At 51.4% G+C, this 22223-nt stretch overlaps 11 protein-coding genes across 12 annotated transcripts; 3 read left to right on the top strand and 8 right to left on the bottom strand.

Moving 5' to 3' along the window:
• Positions 1 to 945: 945 nt before the first annotated feature.
• On the bottom strand, positions 946 to 2402 carry PV05_04198 (uncharacterized protein; the record flags this gene model as incomplete). The annotated part of the gene is made up of 2 exons (XM_013460586.1): positions 946 to 2128; positions 2182 to 2402. The coding sequence occupies 2 exons, from the start codon at positions 2400 to 2402 to the stop codon at positions 946 to 948; spliced, it is 1404 nt and encodes a 467-aa protein (XP_013316040.1).
• Positions 2403 to 3119: 717 nt separating this feature from the next.
• On the bottom strand, positions 3120 to 4961 carry PV05_04197 (uncharacterized protein; the record flags this gene model as incomplete). Its single annotated transcript, XM_013460585.1, has 2 exons — positions 4465 to 4961; positions 3120 to 4418 (listed from the first exon to the last, which is right to left on the bottom strand). Exons 1-2 carry the CDS (start codon positions 4813 to 4815, stop codon positions 3120 to 3122), a joined length of 1650 nt encoding a protein of 549 aa, XP_013316039.1. The 5' UTR covers positions 4816 to 4961.
• Positions 4962 to 5458: 497 nt separating this feature from the next.
• Positions 5459 to 7803, top strand: PV05_04196 (uncharacterized protein). The gene is made up of 6 exons (XM_013460584.1): positions 5459 to 5739; positions 5789 to 5926; positions 6067 to 6462; positions 6518 to 6565; positions 6614 to 7264; positions 7321 to 7803. Exons 1-6 carry the CDS (start codon positions 5644 to 5646, stop codon positions 7648 to 7650), a joined length of 1659 nt encoding a protein of 552 aa, XP_013316038.1. The 5' UTR covers positions 5459 to 5643; the 3' UTR covers positions 7651 to 7803.
• Positions 7528 to 9594, bottom strand: PV05_04195 (uncharacterized protein). The gene is made up of 3 exons (XM_013460583.1): positions 9291 to 9594; positions 8883 to 9222; positions 7528 to 8831 (listed from the first exon to the last, which is right to left on the bottom strand). The coding sequence occupies exons 1-3, from the start codon at positions 9546 to 9548 to the stop codon at positions 7900 to 7902; spliced, it is 1530 nt and encodes a 509-aa protein (XP_013316037.1). The 5' UTR covers positions 9549 to 9594; the 3' UTR covers positions 7528 to 7899.
• Positions 9595 to 10150: 556 nt separating this feature from the next.
• PV05_04194 (uncharacterized protein) lies at positions 10151 to 11471 on the bottom strand. Its single transcript, XM_013460582.1, has one exon. It carries the CDS (start codon positions 11322 to 11324, stop codon positions 10551 to 10553), a length of 774 nt encoding a protein of 257 aa, XP_013316036.1. The 5' UTR covers positions 11325 to 11471; the 3' UTR covers positions 10151 to 10550.
• A 477-nt stretch (positions 11472 to 11948) lies between these two features.
• On the top strand, positions 11949 to 13394 carry PV05_04193 (uncharacterized protein; the record flags this gene model as incomplete). The annotated part of the gene is made up of 1 exon (XM_013460581.1): positions 11949 to 13394. One exon carries the CDS (start codon positions 11949 to 11951, stop codon positions 13392 to 13394), a length of 1446 nt encoding a protein of 481 aa, XP_013316035.1.
• Positions 13395 to 14111: 717 nt separating this feature from the next.
• Positions 14112 to 16324, top strand: PV05_04192 (asparagine synthase (glutamine-hydrolyzing); the record flags this gene model as incomplete). The annotated part of the gene is made up of 4 exons (XM_013460580.1): positions 14112 to 14274; positions 14322 to 14785; positions 14833 to 14916; positions 14966 to 16324. The coding sequence occupies 4 exons, from the start codon at positions 14112 to 14114 to the stop codon at positions 16322 to 16324; spliced, it is 2070 nt and encodes a 689-aa protein (XP_013316034.1).
• On the bottom strand, positions 16295 to 18042 carry PV05_04191 (uncharacterized protein). Its single transcript, XM_013460579.1, has one exon. It carries the CDS (start codon positions 18036 to 18038, stop codon positions 16440 to 16442), a length of 1599 nt encoding a protein of 532 aa, XP_013316033.1. The 5' UTR covers positions 18039 to 18042; the 3' UTR covers positions 16295 to 16439.
• Positions 18043 to 18586: 544 nt separating this feature from the next.
• Positions 18587 to 18904, bottom strand: PV05_04190 (uncharacterized protein; the record flags this gene model as incomplete). Its single annotated transcript, XM_013460578.1, has 1 exon — positions 18587 to 18904. One exon carries the CDS (start codon positions 18902 to 18904, stop codon positions 18587 to 18589), a length of 318 nt encoding a protein of 105 aa, XP_013316032.1.
• A 156-nt stretch (positions 18905 to 19060) lies between these two features.
• On the bottom strand, positions 19061 to 20715 carry PV05_04189 (uncharacterized protein; the record flags this gene model as incomplete). The annotated part of the gene is made up of 2 exons (XM_013460577.1): positions 19061 to 19267; positions 19306 to 20715. The coding sequence occupies 2 exons, from the start codon at positions 20713 to 20715 to the stop codon at positions 19061 to 19063; spliced, it is 1617 nt and encodes a 538-aa protein (XP_013316031.1).
• A 656-nt stretch (positions 20716 to 21371) lies between these two features.
• On the bottom strand, positions 21372 to 22111 carry PV05_04188. 2 transcript variants are annotated; one of them, XM_013460576.1, is made up of 2 exons: positions 21774 to 22111; positions 21372 to 21707 (listed from the first exon to the last, which is right to left on the bottom strand). In XM_013460576.1, exons 1-2 carry the CDS (start codon positions 21847 to 21849, stop codon positions 21436 to 21438), a joined length of 348 nt encoding a protein of 115 aa, XP_013316030.1. In that variant the 5' UTR covers positions 21850 to 22111; the 3' UTR covers positions 21372 to 21435. The 2 variants fall into 2 exon arrangements, with proteins under 2 accessions (XP_013316030.1, XP_013316029.1); XM_013460575.1 differs by having other exon boundaries at positions 21372 to 22111.
• Positions 22112 to 22223: the final 112 nt, after the last annotated feature.

Raw genomic sequence — 22223 nt, 5'->3', positions numbered from 1 at the left:
CGTGGCGTGGCCGCTAAGCAAAGCCACTGGCTGTCAATTCACGCTTAGACCTCGGCGCCCACCGAGCACGCATAACGATCGTCCCTCGCCTACGCAAGTCAGGAGGCCGGCAAGATCGTTGGCTCACAGCTCAGACAGTTGTTGCATCTACAGTATGATTCCCTTACTGGCCAGATACGAGTAGGGACCATGTCAAGAATTATCCTTGTTCTTACGGAGCTTCGTTAATCATTAGATGGCCCTTTACGAGCTACCTACCACGAGCAGGGTGACGAGAAGGTTTCCCATCATCTCCATGGTTAATTCTCTCAGGGGATGTGGAATGCTTTTCGGACCTCAATCAAGTCTAGCCCAAATGCATCTCAGACATTGACAGGGGCACGAAAACAACTCGAACCACTCGCCTGACGTCAATGCGCCTGCATAGCCACCTTCTGCCGTGTTTACACAACTGCCTCCATGAGATGACACTCAAGAGACGATACGAGTACAACACAGCACCTTTGATTTTGCAGATCACATGTTCCGTTGGTCCAGCGCTGTCAAGGCTGGTCGACATAACATTGCAACTTCTCGAGGGGACTCTTATGGATACTTGTCAAACAACATTCCGTCATCTCCCACATGTCTCAAGCTGGTATCAATACGTGCCCCAATACGGGGCTCTTCCCTATCCTGCCGAAGTCTATACGTTGCCCCAGATGGGTCCTCCACCATGCTGTTGCTTGCAACTTGCCTTGCGAGCAGTTTTGTGAGTGATGACGACGTAGATGCTCTGCAACCCACGTCGGACTCATTTTGGACTTTTGGTCAACTATTCGCCCACAAGCCCTGTAGTGTTCGTGAGTGATGTCATGGGACGAACATCATCGGTACCCATCAGTATCGTCCAAGTCGGGCGGGAGTAATCGGAACACACCCAGAGGTATTCTCAAATCCCAATGCTCACCCAACAAAGCTGCCGTCTCCGCCATTCTGGTAGAAGCTCACAAAATCCGTGGAGTTCTTGTATTCTGAACTGGTTTTGCACGCTGTTGAGTAGCCTCCGAACATGGCAGCACGATCAGCCAGCCAACTGGACAGACCTTCTGAGCTGCAGCTCTCGTTGGGCCCGTCATAGCAGCCGGGCAATGTTTGTGGGGAGTCATTCACCAATACTCGATAATACGGTGAGCTGCCGGCATCTCCATAAGTGCCCGACCTAGCCGAACAGTTCATCCGCTCGATGGCGATGTTGGTGAGGAAAGGCAAGATGTAAGACGACACCCACGCCCGACTGTAATTGATGCGGTCAAGGGGCATGCTGTTATTCGGATGACCTCCAACGAACTCGGTATTGTTGAAAAGGCCCATCGCGACGAGGACCGTGGGCGGGAGCTCTCGGTGAGTGAAGCTGACATAGATATCTTGGGGATTGGGACCACCATCTGAACCGAGAAGGGACATTGTGGCGTTCACCCATGGAAAGCCAATGTACCCACTGACTGGCTGTCCATAGCCAGTATTGTAAAAGTACTGAATGTCCTGAGAGTACTCGAAGCTGAGCCAGGCGTCGGGGGGAAACAGATCCAGCGAACAAAAAGGAGATGACCCTCGAATGACGGTTTCGTAGCCGCAAAGCTCCATCATGCCAACCAGGTCATTGGCAGTGAAATTGAAGCTCGAGAAGACATGGTTCAATCGAGTCAAGTACGGCTTTGACCATCTGGACAGGTACTGCTGAGACTGTTTGCTGCCGGCTGACGAAGAATAGACCGGACAGCTATCGTAAGGTGTCAGAGTATTGGCTCCGCCTTCTTCACTTTCGTAGATTTGCACTAGCTTGATGCTGTTGTCGGAGGCCTCATAGCCACGTATGAAGGATTCCGCCGAGACCACAGTGCGCTCGGCTGTGGACGACCAGACATTTCGAGGTGCTTTGAAATTCGGGTAGCGAAAGGATACTTCCACTCCAAGTTGTGAGGCTTCCAATTTCCCAACTCTTGTAAGGTGTTCCTCTTCAGCAAAGGACGGGGGTATCCATGTCGAAAGGAAAGCCAGAGAAGGCAGATCACCCCAGTGGACGTTGGTATGGTTCTTCAGCTTAGATAAAAACGGCGAGATATAGGATTCAAGATCGAAATCATTCCTGGAAAGGAGTCAGTATACGGAGTAGCTCGTCGCATGCATGGAGATGCTCACGCATTGATTGCAGCATGCCGCACGAGATATGCAGCTTTGGTAACGGTGCAGCCATCTGGAGGACTAGGACTCCGAGGAGGATCATTGGGTTCAAAATACGGAGCGATGCCGGCAAGGTGCTCGAGCGGGTTGAAGTCGTAAGTATCGTAGAGGGATGGGGAGACTGCAAGAGCCAGCGAAGGTAGAGTAGCTACGAGGAACAATCGTGTCAGCGCCATCATTGTTGCATGTTCGATCTGCTGGTGAACTTCAGAAAGGTCTTACCTCAGTTGATGTTTTGTACTTCTACAGATTCAAAAGGACGGAAGCATGGATGTCATCATAAGAACCAAGTTTTGAAAGCCCAGTGCGGAAGATCGACGTTGTTGGTGACTGGGATGCCCTCTGGGTGGCCTTGTTGGTGCACCGAAGCATCAGCCAAGCCTGGAAGCTCCCGCGCTGTCTCCAGCCAAGCGCCTAAAGCTCACCGAAATTGGAAATTCGTTCAGGAACGTCCCCCGGATCCTTCCCACAACCTTGCTCACATCAGGCTTGAATAGGGCAAAGGGACACCTACGGCTAATAAGCCCGGTGCACCTAAACCAAAGTTTTGGTGCAGAACGTTCTCCGCAGATTCAGTTGGAGCATATGACGACAACCAACAGATGGCCATTGATGCCGTCTCCTTGTCCGTGCTCAGCTGTGCGTTAATCGAGGAAATCACCCACGAGTGTATTCGGAGACAGCTTGCCACTATCCTCATTTACTTCTCGGTTCCCTCAATCCTCAATAATTCCCTCTAAAGCCTCCATCGCAGACGCCTTAGATGAGGAAAAACAGGCTCTGTTGGCACACGCGAGGGGAGTCAGAGGAAGCTGAAAATCGAAGAGACTGGAACGCCGACTGAAAACATCATCATTCGAACCTAGGGAGGTTAAAAATGCCCCGATTATGGCATGCTACACGGTGTTGTCGTTAACAAGTCGTCCGGTGGCTTCTCGTTCCTCCTGCCGAGGCTCTCCTCCACGCTCGAACCTTGGCTGGATCGAACCGGAGCCGGCATTGACAGCGCATGCACTAAGATCTTGTAGAAAATCCATCTCGAACTGAGTCACAACACCGAGGTTAGACAGCAGCGAGATCGGCTCGTTGCCAGAAGCTGGAAACTGTTCGCCACTCATGCGAAGCTGCCTCGGAATCGTGCATCTTGTCGAAGGGAGCACATTGAGCGTGCGGAAGGCTGCCTCCAGCTTCATCGGGAGAAGATTCTCAGGCACAGCATCACCGCCAATGGAATCCAAGATCCTCATACAATCATGATACTTTTCCAACCTGGACTTCTTCAGAGTCCCAGTCTCGGGTCTGATGTCCTGTAGGTGAACGAGTAGTATAGGAAGATAGAGACTGACACCTTTTGGATTCATGTGGGTTCCCATCTCCAAATCTTGGATGCGTTTCGCAACATGCGCTACTTCTTCAGCTGTTTCGCGGAGTTTCCTACTTGACAGCTCCTGGGACGCACTCAAGCGTACGTCGAATGCGTCCACTGCTTGCGGTCGATGGAGGGCGAGCAGTGCGGTAAGGAACAAAAGCTTCAGATGTCCCTTTTGTATTGATACCACATCAGGGCCTGCTGTGACCGCATCCCGGAGATCCAGAGTGCTGCTGTCGACAACATTGTGGTACCATGCTTGGAGCTCGTGATCATGTTCAATCACTTCATACTGGTTCACTGCAGCTCTCTTGGGAACAAGAATAGTGACCATCTGGGTTTCTGCCTCCAGGCGGCGACTTGAATATCGGGCCTCCAGGATTCGATTGATGCATACGCATAGCTTCGCCTTCTCAATGCACAAAGTCGCCAGCTGCACTCTTGTTTCCCTGCTATTGACCAACGGCCATTGTCCAAAGTTGTCCACGATTGGATCTGAGAAAGCTTGCACCTCAAAGTCTTCCAACGTCAACATCGGAAGGTTACGATGCCTGGCGCCGAGATGAGCCGGAGTCCATGTCATGAGGGCAACGAATTGGTCGCGCATGAAACAGCACCACCAAATCCGCTTCATAAGCCGTTTTTGTTTTGAGCCGCAGTTGTCAAGGTCCATCCCAAGTCCCAGGTCTAGCGCGAGACTCACGCCCTCACGAATCCAGAACCTGCGGTCTTTGTGTTGCGTCCCTGTATGCCACCAATATGTCATCAGCAGAAACGCCTGGACCAATGACACCCGCTCGGGTTCGCAGTCGAAATCATAGAGTAGCTGGAATGGGTCAGCAGCTATCTACCACGCCAGCAAGCGTCCCTACCCGTGCTCTATCGAAGAAAGCCTTTCGAGCCGCTTTCCTGCTTTGATAGCCCAGAGCGTGCAACACCCCGATTTCGACATGTGCCGCTCCAGAGCATAGGACAGCGTAAAGTAGAAGCAGGCTAATCTTCTCTGGTGGACTGCTCTGTAGCATCGGGCCTATGAAGCTCTCGATATCTAGGAGTGGCATGAGTGGATGGACGAATTGAAAATGCGCTCGTAGAATTTCGTTTCGACATCCTGTTGCTGGGATCTGGAATATGCCCCTATGACGCAAATATTCAGTGTCTTCAGCTGTCAAATGAGCAGGAAGGGCCTTGACAAAACCCGGGAGACCAGCATCGACAGTCATTGGACGCTGGTCTGACGGATCACCGAGTCCAAGTAAGTTGGCCGTCGTCCCTTGACTTGGTGCGTCGCTCGCCGACTGTGTCCTTGTATCGCCAGGGTTTGACGCCCTAGAAGCTCGCTTTTGCGACTTGCGAACGCCCAGAAGACATTCTATTCCATCCAGACGACAATTGGTGCACGGTGAGCCGAGGATCTTTCGGTCACATCTTATCTTCCTGCCTTGGCAGTATTGACACGACAGGGTCGTCCGCTTGTAAGGCGGCGGCCGCGGTTGAGGCTGAGGCTGCGGAAGCTCCATTCGGATAGCATGCTTCTACTAATGGTAGGTGACGAGGTTCCACTTCAATGTGTGGAACAACCTCTTCGTCTCTTTTGAATGATCTCGTGGTCGGTTGTCAGGCGTGTGATCCGAGCCCAATTGTAAGTGTGAACAGAAAGGATGCTTGGTAGTCAGTCACAGATTGCGAACCTTGGACTTCTCCACTTCAATGACAAGCCAACAGTTTGGTGGACTATTACTACTACTGATGGAGCAATGGATTTCCCCACGAAACCGAGCCGTGTTGCTGCCGCGGGGTCCTCGGTCAACACATCTCCGCGTGGAATGGCGATCCAGTGCCAACCTCACTGACTCTGGTGAGGTTTCCGATTTTGGAATATGCAGTCTGGAATCAAACTCATCCCTGGACACCGTTTACAGCCTCGGTCCGGCCATCCTCAGGGTGATAGGTCGACACTATGCAGTATATCTTGGTCCGCCTTTTCGTTGGCGACGAGTTCGCGTGTCTGAACATCAGCCTGCAGAATTCGATCGCAAAATTAGACGAAGATGCCATACCTGGCAGCTGAGCACTATCCTATCCCCACGACAGACCTCTTGACATGGATGTTCGATGGACGAGCACCCTATGATGTCAACAAACCTGTATGCCCCTATTCACCAAATTGAGGAGCACTGATGATGACCCAGGAAGCTATACATCGATGCCAAGGATCCTTCGAGATCGATATCCTGTCAACAGGCACGAGGGATTGTCCGGAGGCTTGCGGCTGGCTTGCGTAGGACAGGTGTGAGAAAAGGCGATTGTGTCTGCGTGTTGGCCTTCAACGACGTTAGTGCTCCATCAAAAGCTCGCGCACATTAAATTATCGCTTCTCCTGAAAATAGAAAGCTATCGTCTTCTTCAGACTCTGCGGTATCCTGAAATGACTTAGCTACTGGGGCTGGAGACTGACACGAGACTCCTCACAGATCCACTATCCCATGGCTTTCCTTGGGATCGTCGCTGCTGGAGCAGTCTTTGCAGGACTGAACCCATCCTACACGACTTTTGAATTGGCGCATGCGATACGCACAGCGGACATTACTCATCTCCTGGTCGAACCAGAGTTTCTCGGCAAGGCAGTCCGGGCAGCAAAGGAATGCTTAATCCCGGAATCTCACATCTTTGCCTTTGATACCCTCGGCCAAACAATACCGCGAGAGTTAAGGGTCAGAAGCTGGAAGGTGCTACAGATTCGGGGTGAAGTGATGGATTGGGAAGTGTTCGATGACCGACGACGGAGCGAAGGGACGATCGTTGCCAGATTGTTCAGCAGTGGTACTACCGGTCTACCAAAAGCACTGAATGTGTCAATGTGGAATCTTGTACGCGTCTTTCTCTCTTTCCGTTCAAACAACCGTTTACAGTGGCACTGCATAGATCGCACAACATACTCTAGTGATGGAGGTCAACCCAAGACCATATGAGGTGAGGATTTGTTTTCCTTTCGAGGGCGCTAGAAACTCATATGAGCAGATTCGCCGCCTTATATCCAACCCCATGTTCCATGCATCTCAAGTACCTCGAGCCCACACTAGCGTTATAAGGTCCGGCCAGGTATCATACATCATGCGCCGCTTTGAGCTCGAGCCTTGGCTGCAGAACATCACCAGATACAATATCACAGAAGTCAACATTGTCCCAATGATGGTCGTCAACCTGCTGGCTTCAGGACTGTTGGAGTCGGGAAAATACTCTTTGCAGGCTCTCCGGAATGCATGGGCCGGATCTGCACCTCTAGACAAGCAGACCCAAGCACGTTTCAAGAAGTATCTACGGCCTGACACCCCTTTCAATCAGGCATGGGGAATGAGCGAAACCACGTGTATCGCAACTTGGTTTTATTACCCGGAACAAGACTTCACCGGTAGCGTAGGGAGACTACTCCCGGGTTGTGATGCAAAGGTGGTTGATGAGCACGGCAAGGATGTCAGTGGAGTTAAGGGCCCGAACGGCATTGACGTCCAAGGTGAGCTCTGTGTGAGAGGTCCGATTATTGTATCGAACTACCACAAAAATGCCGAAGCCAACAAGAGAGATTGGGACACCGAAGGGTATTTTCACACCGGCGACATTGCGTACTGCGATTCCAAAACAAGGAAATGGTACATCGTCGGCCGTAGGAAGGTATGTCTCGATGCAGGGAGCTTGTTCGCGGAGACAGTCCACTGACAATATTTCAGGAGCTGATCAAGGTTCGCGGTTTCCAAGTTGCCCCAATTGAACTCGAGGCTGCCCTCCTCTTGCATCCTAAAGTTGCAGAATGTGCTGTTATTGGCATACAACGCTCTAGCCAAGAGTCTGAGTTACCAGCGGCGTACATCGTCTTGAGGCCTGGATGCAAGCTTACCGAGACCGAAGTCCATGACTTCACTCTATCAAGGCTGGCAGGGTATAAGCAGCTCAGAGGAGGAATCAGATTCATTGATCAGCTTCCCAGGAATGCCAACGGCAAGGTCATGAAGAATGAGCTCAAGGACATGCTGATGCAGGATATCAAGGCCAGATTATAATCTTCCGAGTTACTGTACCGATTTGAAGGAGCCAAGGGTCAAATAGAATGGGCGCCCAAGAATAGAAGAGCTGGCGCTCTAGACGAGGGGTGTCCTCCTTCGATATCGTTACTATAATCATCCACAGCTGCGCCGGCTGGAAGTGATAGCGGGCATTATCTGCTGAGGCCTTCCCAATCCTGCCTAGGTAATTGCATCGGATTCCCACACCTGTCTGAACAGCAAACCTGCTTCCTCCCTCGAGCATGGTCACATAACATATCTAAACTGTTTGTTCGTGTTGTCTGTCAAGTCATCGTTGTAAGCATGCTCGAAAGCCTCGGAAACTCCTCCCCTGTCCCTTCGTCGATTTTCCCACATGCAAACGAATCTGTAGAGAATTGCAAGCCCAACGGCTGCAGCAGAGCCTGCCACAACGACCTTGAACCCGGGGCCGTAAACGGGAGCATCTTGGGACTTGAACAGTAGAGGCCCGGTGAAGTTGCCGAGGCACCAAGCGACGAAAAGACCCGCAGATGTCACAGACCGCTTGGTGTATCCAGCAGTGTTTGCAATCTGCAGGCCCATCAAGAGAGCGTAGCCACCTCCGAAGCTGGGGAGGAAAGTGATAGCGATCAGCAGGCCGACCTTGTCATGGCGGGGCAACTGCCACAGGAGACAGCATGAGGTGATAGTCGCGCACACACAGACCACAAACAAGTATATTCGAATGTTCTTGAAGCGATAGGCGAGGTAGCAGACAGTCAATTCCACCGTCCCAGACAGGAAACCCGCAGGCGTGACAAGAAGCAGGGAGTTGAGCGTAGAAAAGCCGAAGCTGTTGACGATAATGGCCGAGAGGGTCGAGTTAGGTCCATTCGCGAAGAACATCAGGAACGTTGTGCAGAACATGATGCCGAATCTGATGTCGGTCAGAGCGTCAATGACATGCGATATCTTGAAGTGCAGGTTGCGGACTCCGGCATTGTTGGATCGAAGGCGGGCCACGGCGATGTATCGCTCGCGAGCGTTGAAGCCTGTGGCTCGGATAGGGTCGGGTGGAAGGAAGAACAGAACAACCACCGACCAGAGAGTGGTGATGCCACCCGCAAAAAGGTACATATACTGCCATGGGTGCAGAGAGCCTCCTGTGATATGGCCAAGACCGTAGTTGATGATCGGAGAGATGATGGAGATGTAGCCTAGAATGAAACATTTAGCTATTGCCCAGGCGAGAGGCACATCCGACGCACCTGTGCAGCAGTACCAAGCGCCCATTCTCAAAGCCTGCTCGTTCTTCTTGTACCAGCCTCCGACAACAAGCATGAAAAGTGGGGAGATTCCAGCCTCAATGACACCGAGGAAGAATCTCTGTGCATAGAACGCGCCGTACGACTTGCAACCTGCGCTCGACATGACACAAATTCCCCAGATGAACGTAATACCGGCGGCAACACGCTCGATCGGCCATCTCTGAGCCATCATCATCGCAGGGTAGGCACCAATGATGAAGCCGAGGTAGAAGATGGCGGATGAAAAGACAAACCGGTTGCCAACTTCAAGCTCGAGGTCGGTTCGCAAGCCGAAAAGAGCCTGGGTAAGCAATCAGCAAGAGGCCTTGGGTCAAATTCGCGGACTGTATGATCCAACCGAGCACTTACCGCTTGTGCCAACATGGCCTTGTCATAATACTGGACGCCATACGTTACACACAAAATAGGCATTAATTTTCTGTCGATCTTCCTGACGACCTTCTTCTCTTCCAGGTCCTCCCAGACATCGTCTCCGCCCGCGGCAGCAATGACCTTGAGGGCTTCATCACCGTGGACGGTATCGACAACGATGGATTTCTGGACCTCCTCGTTTGTAACCGCCGTCTTAGGCTCTTCCACGTGTTGGATCTGCTGACCGTTGGCCATGGTGCTTGTCGAAAGTCTAAGACACCGGAACGGGACGAAGTTTGGAAAGCGAGGGTTGAGTATCAGAGAGGACAAGAAGCGGGCCGCGAGAGAAGCAGTCCGTCCCTCAAGCAAAGGTCAATACTTATGCACTCTTAATGCAGCCCACCACAGAATAGCCGAGGACTGCCAGAATGTGTGTACTGCCACGAGCTTGGGTGGACAAGCGAGATGTCCGGGGTTTAAGAGCCTGGGTCCGAGGAAGCGTTCTCCAGGTTCAGTGGGTTCAAAACAGCGGGAAAGGAAACATATAGTGTTGCCTTCATCTTGTTCCCCGCGTGCTCCAGGGACGGATTGATGTGGTGACAAGATGATCATAGAAGAAGTAGTAGCCTCCATACAAGTCATCATGAAGGATATAGGGTCAGAACGCCAATCATTGCCTCATCTGTCAGAGTTGTGGTTGAGCCGCGGACTCCTCGGTCGGAATATTGTAAACGAGCAAAAGACCCAACCTGCAAGCCTGTCCAGATATCATGTCAACACACAAGGTCAGCAATGGCACTAGCCTCTCAAGGAATAACGTGGATCACGACATTTCCTGCAAATTGCAAATTGGGGGAGGGTAGGCATATTCACAGTGTGAACATTAGATGCACGAAAGCATTTTTCGCACAGCCGGCAGTGATTGATTTGTAACGAGGGAGGGTCGGCAGATCTAATTCAAAGGCGCCGAGACTGTCTCAAATATCACGCTCTCGAATCGTTCACCTGGTCGATGGTGTCAAGGCCCTGCCCAACAGGATTGGCCAGCTCCTTTCACGCTGTCTATTCCGATATCCTAGAGGCGAACAGCGGACCTGGATCTTGCGCCCGAAAGCCAGCTTTTGTGGATATACTTCTGTTCAAAGAATGCCCACTTTGTCGACATTGACCTCGATCATCTTGTAGAAGCTGAGCGATCAATTTCTTCGGATGCAGTCATGCCATTGCTCGAGCCTCCCCAAGGCCAGTGAGCCCTGCTCAACGTTTGCCTTTGCCTGTGAACGAAAAATCTTGTTCGACCTTCCAGAATCCACGATCGTATCGGTAGAGGCTCAATCCAAGAACTTGCCCTCGACTCCCACGAAACTGTTCACTGAGTTCTTGCAGTGTCTGCTCCACGAGTGTCTCGTCATCGACCTTGTTTTGAATGGTGTAGTGCGCTTTGAAGCTCCGGTCTTGCTGACTCAAGAATGGCACCCAACGTTTTTTCAGCTCTTGGTAAATGGTCTTGGTATAACCAGATGTATCGTCCACGTATATGCCGACGCCACGCTTCATTCGGAACGGTTTCTTCGCGGATATTTCATATGTAGGTTGCGATTGTGCAAGATTCGTGAGATCTGCCATGATCCGAGGCATTTGTGAGCCCGGGAGAGCGCGAAACAATGCGACATGTGCAGCCAATTTGTTCAGATCTCGAGGGAAATATTTGTCGCGTAAGGACGTCATCAAGTTGTGATGCTCGTTGTCCGTGAGCAGAGTCAATATGTAACTGTCCTCGTTATCATTGCCAGTCCGCGCCTTGTGGTCATCTCTTCTTCGGTATGTCTCGACAGTATAGGGTCCGGAAGCTTGCGAGTGGGACGTGTTGGGGCGGCTTGTCATCGTGAAAGGCCTGGGAAGTCTCAGGAGGCTTGTGATATTGCGCATGGCATCCCGCAGGATAGAGTGGTGTCGCAATGGCCAACTAAGAGGGACAAGGCACCGCATAAGCATAGTAGGAAGGCAAAGCATAAAGGTGAACGACGTCATGATATGGGAGGAAATCTAGCGAATGTAAGCCCATCACCAACGTCGATGCTTACCTGGAGTGTCATGGATATTCCAGTAGAAGGCTTTTTCAAGCGAATTCATATCAACGACAGATGGGACAGTGTTGGCGGCGGTGGTGTCTTTGATCAATTGTGCCTCTCCGGTTCCAGGCTAGATGCAGCTGGCGAGCTGGAGGGCAATCAGAGGGCAGGGCGATGATGTAAGCAGTCACGTGGCAGTTCCCAGAATAGAGGCAAAGGCTAAGCTTTGCCAAGTCAAGAACGGATATTCGGATCCGGCGACATGCAGGACTTACAAGTTACCTTACTATAGGTAGTATTAGTCCCGACGGTCCCTGACGTTAACCGCGAGTCAACTGCCAGTAAATGAAGACGGACTGCCCGGACCAGGAATGCTTCTGGTTTCCATCCCTGCGTCTGTGTCATCCTTCAACAATCCTGTTACGTTGTGTGTTGTGTGTTGTGGGCCAAGTCACAGTTACGATGGCCACTTTAAAGTGCTTGACATGCCTGGCTGAGACGTGCTTCATGGCACAGTCCAGACAATTCCCGACGATATATTACTATCTGTCAGTAGCTGATCATCTAGAAGCTCATACTCGGCATGCCTGCGACGCACTCTGACCGCCACTCTCGTAAAGAGCCATACCCTCGATGGAATATCCTCCTCTCTAACGGCCGGTTCCCCGTGTCTCTCGACCTTGCCCGACAGTTGCAAAAAGGAGGGCACAATGTCTACACGGTTGACCCCATGCATTTCCATGTCTGCAAGTTCTCAAGAGCCGTCAAATACAGCTGGCAGAGCCCTGCGCCCTCGCTCGATCCCGAGGGATACATAGCCACGGTCAAAATGGCAGTGTTAAAGGCCAAGGTCGACCTCATTATCCCTATGCACGAAGAGATCATCTACCTGACCGAATGTAACGAACCGGAAATCACGAAACGTCTGTTCGCACCGTCCTTTCTCGAGACCTACTCATTGCACAATAAGTGGGAATTCAGTGAGATGCTAGGCCGCATAGGCCTCGATCGTCCGGAAGCACACTTCTGCCGCAGCATAGAGGACGTGAAGAAGCTGGACATGACACGGGAATGGGCGTTGAAACCGACCCTTGGTCGCTCGGCAACTGGAGTTCATCATCTCAAACCTGGCGAAGAACCAGCTTGGTCGTCCGTCGACATCACGCCTAAAACCCCACACGTCGCACAGGAATGGCTCAAGGGCAACAGATATTGTACCTACGGCATCTGGCGTCGTGGCAAGGTTCAGGCATTCGCTATCTACCCGGTCTTGGAAACCATCGATGGCTCGTCTTCAGTCTACTTCGAGGCCACTGAGCATGAAGGCATCAGGGAATATTGCAACACTTTTGCCAGGAGATACAACATAACCGGCCAATTGGCGTTCGATTTCATCGAGACGGGTGTCGAAGAGGGTGAGCTCAGACGTGGACCGCATGGTATTCCGAGAGGCGGCAAGTATCGCACATTAGGACTACGGACCAAACGAAACAAGGCCACCACCCAAGCGGGATCTGCATCAACAAGTACAACTACCACCTCCAGCCGACTCGTAGCGATCGAGTGCAACCCACGAGCCACTTCTGGCATACACTTGTGGTCAGGCACTCCGAAGCTGGCCGCTGCCTTCGCAGACAATTCGGTGCAACTTCCAGAGATGGCGGCAAGGCCAGGCCGTGCCAGACAAACGGGGCCGGGAATGATGATGTGGGAGCACAAGGAAGCCAGTTTCAAGCGATACTTGACTCATCTTGCACGCCTGTTGGGCACCAAGGATGTCATGTTCAGCTGGCGCGATCTCGGGCCTGTGCTCGTGCAGCCGTTCTTACTTGCCAGCTATTATCGCATCTGCCACGACCGGGGAGGCATGCCATTGCCAGAGATGTTCCAGAGTGATGTGATATGGAAACCATGCTTGTTTGGCCAGAGCAAAGAAGTGGGACTGAAGGTGGGAAGACCGCTTAAAGAGACGATCCCCGGCGCAGTCGTGAAACCACAAGCCGAGATGGACACTCCTGAGCATACCTGACCGGAGCATTTCACGATGAATTTCATGTCTCTGTCTCTGCTCACACCGGCCAAAGATGATATTGGCATAACTTTGCAAGCAAACGAGATGAATTGCTGCATGAGGACTTTGCTGGGGAGGATATGCCAGCTTCTGATCAGGCGGTAGGTGGGCGGTGTATTATACCTAGGTAGCGTTCCTGACGTCAGGACGATCAATGGCCCGGACCTCCCTCCTGATTACGACAGCACGGCACATTTTCACAAGAGCAACAATGAAACAATACTCTGTACATCTTGTCTGAGATTCGGAAAGCAAATCTTCAACAAGGATACTCATTACATGTTATCCTCCCAGCCAGCTCGCCAGAATGGGAATGCCCGTTTCCACAGAAACTTGGCTATTCATGTCTTGAATTCGGATTTGACAAAAGTAAGATACGCTTATCTTAAGCTCATCTGATTGGTGATGACATCTCCCGGTATGACGTTTTGAACGATGGGAGCATTACATGCACGACTGAAAGGTCTCTTCACCGATCCCAACCTCGAATACAGATATCCTTGTGGCTTTTGGCAATGCGGTTTAAAGGTCATGCAATTTACTAAACGGCACATGGACACACTCGCTGCCTACCACACCCATTTGGTTTGAGGTTGTTCCCATGGCTACATCAGCCTTCCTTTCGTTTTAACTCAATCTTGGTCCGGCGTTGTGTGTTCTTGCTCCTATGAAAAGATGTGCGGAATCAGCTGTGTCGTGGCACTGGGAGAGTGTACAAGACGCCCCAACGAGGAAGACAAAAAGAACACTGAGGGGAGACTGAGTAAAAGTCTGGAGCAGATTAGGCACCGCGGCCCAGACTCCACTGGGACCTGGATCAGTCAGGATGGACGAGTGGGTAGGTACGGTCCTGACCACCACCAAGACGGAAAACTGACGGTATAGCACTTGGTCACGTCAGACTCGACATCAATGACCTTTCACCCTCAGGTTGCCAGCCTTTGCACTCAACTGACAACACTGTGCACGCCGTGGTCAATGGGGAAATTTACGACTACGACAAGCTCAGGACTGAGATGGAAGAGAAAATCGAGTACCGTTTCCAAGGCACCTCCGATTCCGAACTAGTCCTGGCGCTGTACAAATACTACGGGCTTTCTTTTTTGTCACAGATCCGCGGAGAATTCTCCATATGCTTGTTTGACAGCGAGCGAGAGCTGTTTGTTGCAGTTAGAGACCGATACGGCATCAAACCATTGTTCTGGACGATTCAAGATGGGGAATTGCTACTTGCAGCTGAGATGAAAGCCTTTCTGCCGTTGGGTTGGAAACCAGAATGGGACGTCAAATCCATTGTCGGCGGGGACTTCCAAATTGGAAATTCGACAATCTTTAAGAACGTCCAAAAAGTAGGATCAGACCAGTCACGGGTCTACGTAATCACTGACACGTCCAGGTGCGACCTGGTCATGTCCTGATCTCCAGATGTTTCGGTACCGTGCATGAGCAGCAGTATTGGGACTCTCGATATCCGGACAAGGTAAGTCGGACGCGTCTTGATTGTGTTCGTGTCTCATCTGAACTTGCAGCATACCAAGGACCCGCGTACCGAAGCAGAGATGATCCAGGGGTTCCGAGAACGCCTGATTGATGCCGTTAAAGAACGTCTTCGGGCTGATGTCAAAGTCGGAGTTTCCCTCAGCGGCGGCATCGACTCTTCAGTTGTTGCGGGTGTTACGAATCACCTTCTGCGCCAAGGTCATCAAATCGGCTCTGAATCTGTGAACGAGCGAGTCAGCTGCTTCGGAATCGCATTCGACGAGGACAGCGGTTTTGATGAATCGTCCACCGCCAATCGTACAGCAGAATTCCTTGGTGTCAAATTTTATAAGAAACAAATGAACGAAGAAGAACTCGCGAACTCTTTTGCCGATGCTACGTGGCATGACGAACAGCCCAATCCCGACCTGAACTTTATTGGGACATATGCACTGTCTGAGCTATTCCGAGAGAAAGGATTTCGTGTCAATATTAATGGTCAAGGTGCTGATGAAATCCTTGGTGGCTACAATATCTTCCTGCCGGATTTTCTGCGTGAACCAGATACCACATTTGGAGCGCCGTCAATGTCCGAAGATGAGCGCAAAATCGAGCTTCGCAAGTCGGAGGAAATACTCAACAATGTCTACCAGGGCAAGCTGGACCTTAAAGGGTCATCCGTTGCTCGTCGTCAGTTGAACAACACTCTCACACCTGCGCAGATGACGGCGGCGTTTCCACCTTTGCCTTTTAGAGAGGATTTTCTGCCGAGGAATAATGTTGTCGACCCTCAGCTGACATACGCCGAAAGTATCAATGGGATTATGCTCGAGGAAGTGAGGAGCAAATGGCATCCCTTGCACACGGCTCAGTACATCTTCAGCCAGGCTCACCTACAGAACCTACTGCTTTCGAACCTTGGGGACAGGGGAGAAATGGCACATTCTATCGAAGGCCGGACTCCGTTCCTAGATCACCATTTGACAGAATATGTCAACAACCTGCCACCGAGCATGAAGATTCGCCTGGATGAGAATGGAGGATGGGTTGAAAAGTACGTTCTGCGAGAAGCAGCCAAGCCTTTCATCACGGAAGAGATCTACAAGAAACGGAAGCATCCCTATAGTGCTCCGGTAGAATTTCCCATGGATGGACCAATGCGTAGACTACTGGGTGACCTTGTTACCGAGGAGAACATTGCGAAGCTGGGTTTCCTCAATCCCCATGGCGTGGCAGGCTTGGTCAATGAAGCATTTGAAAAGAGGGAGACGCCTATTTTTCGGCTCGTCATCTGCCTGGCGCAGTGGGTTGTGTTGCAGCAACGATTCGGTGTGGCGAAGGCACAGTCTGAAGCTCAGCGTTTGGAGGAAGGCACATTGAAGGTTGGAAGTAATGTCATGCTTGGATAGGTGCATTAGCTATGCAGATGACGCTGACTTTGCTTAGATTGAGAGACAAAGGCTGTTGTGATATTTGGTCATACTGTCAAGAAATTTGGAATTCTCGGCGATTCATTTGAGTGGCTCAACTATCCTGGTACACGATTTCGCCCTCAAACCACGTCGTCAAGATCCTGGCACCCTCGAACTCACCTTTACTCAAGTCCTTGCTGACCGCAATGAAGTTGGCTTTCTTTCCGACTTCGATGCTGCCGAACTCTTGATCTCTGCCGACTGCTTCAGCACCCGCGAGCGTCAGCATATGGCAGATTTTTTCTCCTCCAATTACTCTATCTCCATTACCGACAGATTCGACAATGTTGGCCATGGATGGCAGCAGATCAGGCAATTCCCCTGCCCCCCAATCACTTCCGATTGTGACATGAGCACCTGCTTCAAGCATTTTGGGAAAATTCCAATCCATGAGGCCTCCGCTAGCAGCTGTGACAGGATGCACGAAGAAGAAAGCCGGTGACATCTCGGCCGTTACATTCAACTGTTTGTAACGCTTGTAGTCATTGTCGCGTACGCCTGAGCAATGGGCAATCTCGTGCCGAGGACCATTTGGGTTCACCTCTCGAACTGCTTCGTATGCATCAAGCGCAAGCTTCGTGGCGCCGTGACCTGTGCAGTGGATCTTCATGGTAATATTCCTAGCGTCGTACTGTTGCACCGCTTCATGGACATTGAGGATGAACAATTTTGATGCGTCAACAGTCCCATCCTCTGTGAGGCCTGCGTGCGTATAATAAGGATCTAGCGGCACGCCATCAAGAATAATCTTGACAAAGCGGGTATCGACGTGGCTGGATTTGAAGCTGGCCGCATTATCAATGAGGCCATGCAGGGACGCCGTCCCTTCCTCAGCGATCCAGTCAGGTGCGTACACGATATGCGTGTACATGTTGACTTTCAGAGCCCCTTCGGCATCGAGCTCACGCAGTCCATGAAGCATTAACGAATTGGCAGAGGCCTCCTGGCAGCTGGTCACCCCCGCACGATGAAGCATATGCTGGGCATCCTTCAACACCCGTTTGATATGCGAGAGACTCGGCTGCGGTAGCTTCTTCAAGACTTTGCTCATGCTCATCTCAGCCATCTCACCCGTCAAGCGGCCTTGGCTGTCCCGCATGTATCGTGTGCCTTGATCGTCTTGCTCGGACTCAATGTCGTATCCGGCACGTTTCAATGCCTCGGTGTTGAGAAACGCGCTGTGACCAGCACCCCCTCGAATCATAACGGGAATATCTGGATAGTCCTTGTCTAGTGAGCTGCGATCGAAGTTCTCCACCAGGTATGTCCATCCAATTAGCCAGTCCTGGTTGACATGGGCATATTTGCACAAGCAGCTGCCTTGCTTCAGCTCGTCGGCTACATTTCTCGAGTTGAGCCCTTCCATTGGAAGCTTGATTTGAGAAGTCATCGCTATCCCGGATAAGAGCATGTGCACATGAGCATCGTGGATGCCAGGCATGACAAAGTGTCCTCGAAGATCATAGATGGCAAGCTTGTCATGTCGAGCTTTTCCCTCGATCTCCCCAGTAGTACCAACGGCTGTGAAGGTGCCGCTTGGATCGACAATGAATGCTTCTGCCCATGGCGCGTCGCCATTGATCGTAAAGACTCGCCCGTTGATGTAAGCCAAGCTGTTTTCCGGGGTCGTCGATGAGATGGGCAGAGTCATATTGTCTAGGTTGAGAAGTGAGATTCGGATTGCACCTTAAGTCCACGAGTATTTATCAACGGAATGTTTCCGCCGTTCTTGCGGTCGCCTTCGTGAGCGGATTTCACCGAGCCGAAGACAGAGAAGCAGGAGAAACGGGAATAAAGTCTCTTGTACACACGTTCGATAATTTCTATCAGTACATTCTAATGAGTCTATTCAGTAAAATGCTCGTATCCATACAACGCACTCGCCGGTGTCTGCTCTCCCTCTTCCATCTCTGACGGACACCCCGAAGAGCACTGGTCAGAGACTCGTCATTGAATTGCCTCGCTTACGAAACATATGCAGCATTGTAATTAGGGTTGCTTGAATAGGACCTGGCAGAACTCAAGAGCGTACAGGTACCACTGGTGGCCCATGATACACCAACGCAAGCTGAGGCGCCAGAACAAGCCGAAAGGCACTTTTCGAACGTTGAAGCACTGGTGCTGCTGAGCGAGTTTCCAGAGAGCGAATAGTCACATCCGATATAGTAAGTTTTCGAGCCAGAAGTGTAGAAACTTCCATTACCGGAATTGTTGACACAAAGTCCTGTTGCAGCTGCAGATGTAGTGGTAGTAGTGGTTTTGGTCGTGGTGGTTGTTGTGGTAGTCGTAGTGGCTTTGGTCGTGGTGGTTGTTGTGGTGGTCGTGGTAGTTGTTATAGGGACAGTGGTAGTAGTCGTGGTGGGTTTGGTCGTGGTTGTAGTTGTAGGGACGGTAGTACTCGTTGTCAGGAGCGTGGTAGTTGTAGTCGTCGTAGTAGCTGTAGCTGTAGCTGTAGTTGTAGTAGTAGTGGTGGTCGCTGCGGGAGTAGAGGAGCTTGTACTCGTAGGCGCTACGCATTGGTAGTAGAAATCATTCTGGTGTTGACAAGTCCAGCCTCCTTGACAGCAAGTAGGTCCGGTCCAGTTGATTCCCCCGCATTGTCCGTAATTGGTAGCACAGGCGCCCTGACTTGTGGAAGTAGTTGATGATGTCTGGCTAGTAGTGCTGGTAGTGCTAGTGGTCGCGACAGTTGTAGTACTTGTCGTAGTTGGGGTTGGGGTTGTTGAGGAAGTTGTGGTTGTGGTAGTAGCCGAGCTCGTAGTCGTACTGGACGTTGTACTCGTCGTGGTAGTGCTGGTGGTAGTGCTGGTGGTAGTGCTGGTGGTCGTGCTCGTGGTGGTGCTTGAGGTGGTGCTTGAGGTAGTCGAAGTAATTGTCGAGCTAGAAGAGTCCGCATTGACAAGGCGAGCAGCACTCACACCAGAGTTAGTCACGGCTTTTGTGAGAGTGCTCTTCAGGTAACAGCGACCGTTGTAAGAGACATCTATACATCCAGAGGTCTTAGCGCACTGCTCGATGCAATCACTCAGGCTAGACGCCGCGGCATTTTTAAGATCTCCACCGTAGAAGTCCGTCTGGCAATAGATCTGCCACTGAGAACCACTGGCAGCAGTATAGATGTTTCCGTCTGAAGCATTATCGGAGCAAGATATGGCTCCCGTCTGAACTGCTCCGGTAACGGTTGATGCAAAACTGGTGACGACAGAGGCACGAGTAGTAGTCGTAGTTGTCGTGGTGGTCGTCGGCGAGGTAGTTGTGCTTGTAGTAGTCGTAGTCAAAGTCGTAGCCGCCGTCGTTGTGGTAGTCAAAACCGACGAAGTTGTGGTGGATGGTACGGCCGTAGTGGTTGTAGTGGTCGATGGGATCGTGGTAGTGGTAGTGGTGGAAGTTGTCGACGTGGTTGTAGTCGCGGTCGACAAAGCTGAGCTCAGAGCAGCGGCCCTAACATTGGAGTTTGCCGCACCAACCGCAACCGTATTCTTCAAGTAACACCACCCATTTGTCCAAGATACAGAAACACATTGGCTGTCAGACGCACAACTTGAGATACAAGACTCAAGGTCTGCTGTCTGAAGATTCGAGTAATCGTATCCGTAGTAGTCCCAACCACAAGCAACACTAAAGCTCTTCCCACTCGAGGTGTATGTCGAAGTACCGGTGTTTCCATTACTGCAGAGCGTGGCGGAGGCTGTAGCTGAAGTGGATGAAGTCGTGGTTGTACTCGTGGTTGTAGTCGTGGTTGTGCTCGAGGAAAGTCTTGCACCAATGACAGCAGCGTTACTAGACGCGGAGTTGATAGAGTTCTTCATATAACAATATGGCGCGGCGTAAGCAGCCCCGACACAGCCACTCTTTGCTGAACATGCGTCGAGACAGGATTCGAGAGTCCCAGCCCAAAGGCTACCGATATCTCCACCAGCATAGTCGGTGCCACAGGCAATGGTGAAGCCGTCGTAGGTCTGGCCATCGGCACTGGGACATGAGAGAGCCGGTGACGAGCTGCCTTTCTTGGCTCCCCAGACAGAATTAGTATTGTAGCTACCGGCGGCGTTTTTCATGTAACACCAGTTCCCGAGGTACGAGACATCAATACAACCGCTAGTGGCAGCACAGGTGTCGATGCAGTCCTCAAATGTCGATGTCCAGGCGGAACCAATGTCGTTTCCAGCGTAGTCGATACCACATTGAACAGTGAACCCATTGTAGGTTTGGCCGTTACTGGCGGAATTGACACAACTCAGAGAGCTGGTGCTCGTAGCCTGGGGTGCTGGTGCAGCACATGCCAGCTGCAAAAGGGCAGCGGCAAAGAAGCCTTGGGTGAGGTACATGGTAGCAGAAAGAGCACGAAAGAATTGAGTGAATGTGGATTGCTTGCGCCAAAGAATTCGCTACAAAGCAGGATGATGCTGACAAGTGATGGAAAAGCCTACTTTGATATAGCTGGTTCTCAGCGCAAGGTATCATCCGTAGGAAAGCTTCCTTAGGCCAGAAAATTTGTTCTAGAACGCACTTTAGTACTGGACTCTGCTCGGCATGGACTCGCTGTGTATGCTTCAATAGCCGGCGGATCTGGCGATAAGTCCGGACACAAGGCCCTCCAGCGGAGCCAAATCCTGATTCCGGATGCATCGTGCGACGACGTGCTTCGAAGAGATTTTTACCATGTGGCCCGAAGCGGCGCAGCCGGTCCCCGCGCGAGTGGGAGATCGATCGGTAGGCTGTGACGAGCCTCCACGTGGAATCAGATCTTCCGGAAAAGGCAATCCAGATCCGGACAGCAAGTGGGCTTGATCGTGGATCGAGGTCCAGACTGGTGGAAAGTGACGATTTCGAGATAGTTCAGCATGAGCAACTAACATTCGTATCTGGTGTCGGGACGGCCCGCCAATTGTCACGTTTGATAGGATAAGAGAAGGACCTGAGGAAAGCCCACAGTAGCAACGAGAAACGCACAGACGTTTTCATCGTAGAAAGACTTCTGAGAAAGCCCGATATCGGATTTTGAGTTCACGATAATGGTCCTGAAGCTCGAGCCCTCTGCGCCGATGTCACCCCTGTCCCATCACACTATCACACTTTGAGACGGGATAAGGCTGTGGAGCATGAGGGAATTTGAGGTTGGAAATACCTTGAGGCATGTCGCAAAACTGGCTGGAAAGGTGGCCAACTGGATGGATGGCAGGCATGAAATGATTGCAGGTCGGTGTTGAAACGATTGCTGGACGTCGTTGGTAGTAGGACAACGTCATAGCCAAGCATGGCCCGTGATATCGAAATTTGTCAAATGGCGCGCAACGGCGCACAGGCACCCATGATCCTACTAAGATCGAGTAGCCGATAAGTTTGGAGCAGTGGTTTCTCGGTTCAATAGACATTTGTATCTTACCATTTCGTATGTAGGTGCAGGAAACCGATGTGCTGGAACCGACTCCAAGGTCTTCTGCCTCAGCATGTTGCATCATTTCTTAGCGTCATTCGTGGTCTAGATGCGTCGGATAGCCTTCGAATGCCAGTGTCCTCAATAGCAGGCTCGATTTCGGAGCACAAGCTATCCATGATCAATAGGCACCATGTGCGAGAATGTGGACTGCGCAGTTGAGGAGGGTCTTCGACCTGTTGTGTCCTCCCTGCTGGGTCGAATCTTGTACTGATCCTGTTGACAAATTGAAAGTAGCCTCCAAGACCGGCGACTTTAGGAAAAGCCTCATGGTGCTTCGAGTGGCCCACATGCGGTGACAAGGAGAAGTTTAGACGTCGAAGAGTTGTGTTGTTTTCGCGATGTTGGGCCATCGCCGCACCTTCCCTATTAGATAGCTTGGCGCAGGCCTACATCTGT

This window comes from Exophiala xenobiotica (assembly GCF_000835505.1).
Source record: "Exophiala xenobiotica strain CBS 118157 unplaced genomic scaffold supercont1.3, whole genome shotgun sequence".
Lineage (NCBI taxonomy): Eukaryota > Fungi > Ascomycota > Eurotiomycetes > Chaetothyriales > Herpotrichiellaceae > Exophiala > Exophiala xenobiotica.
This window is presented reverse-complemented; position numbering and strand designations above follow the sequence as displayed.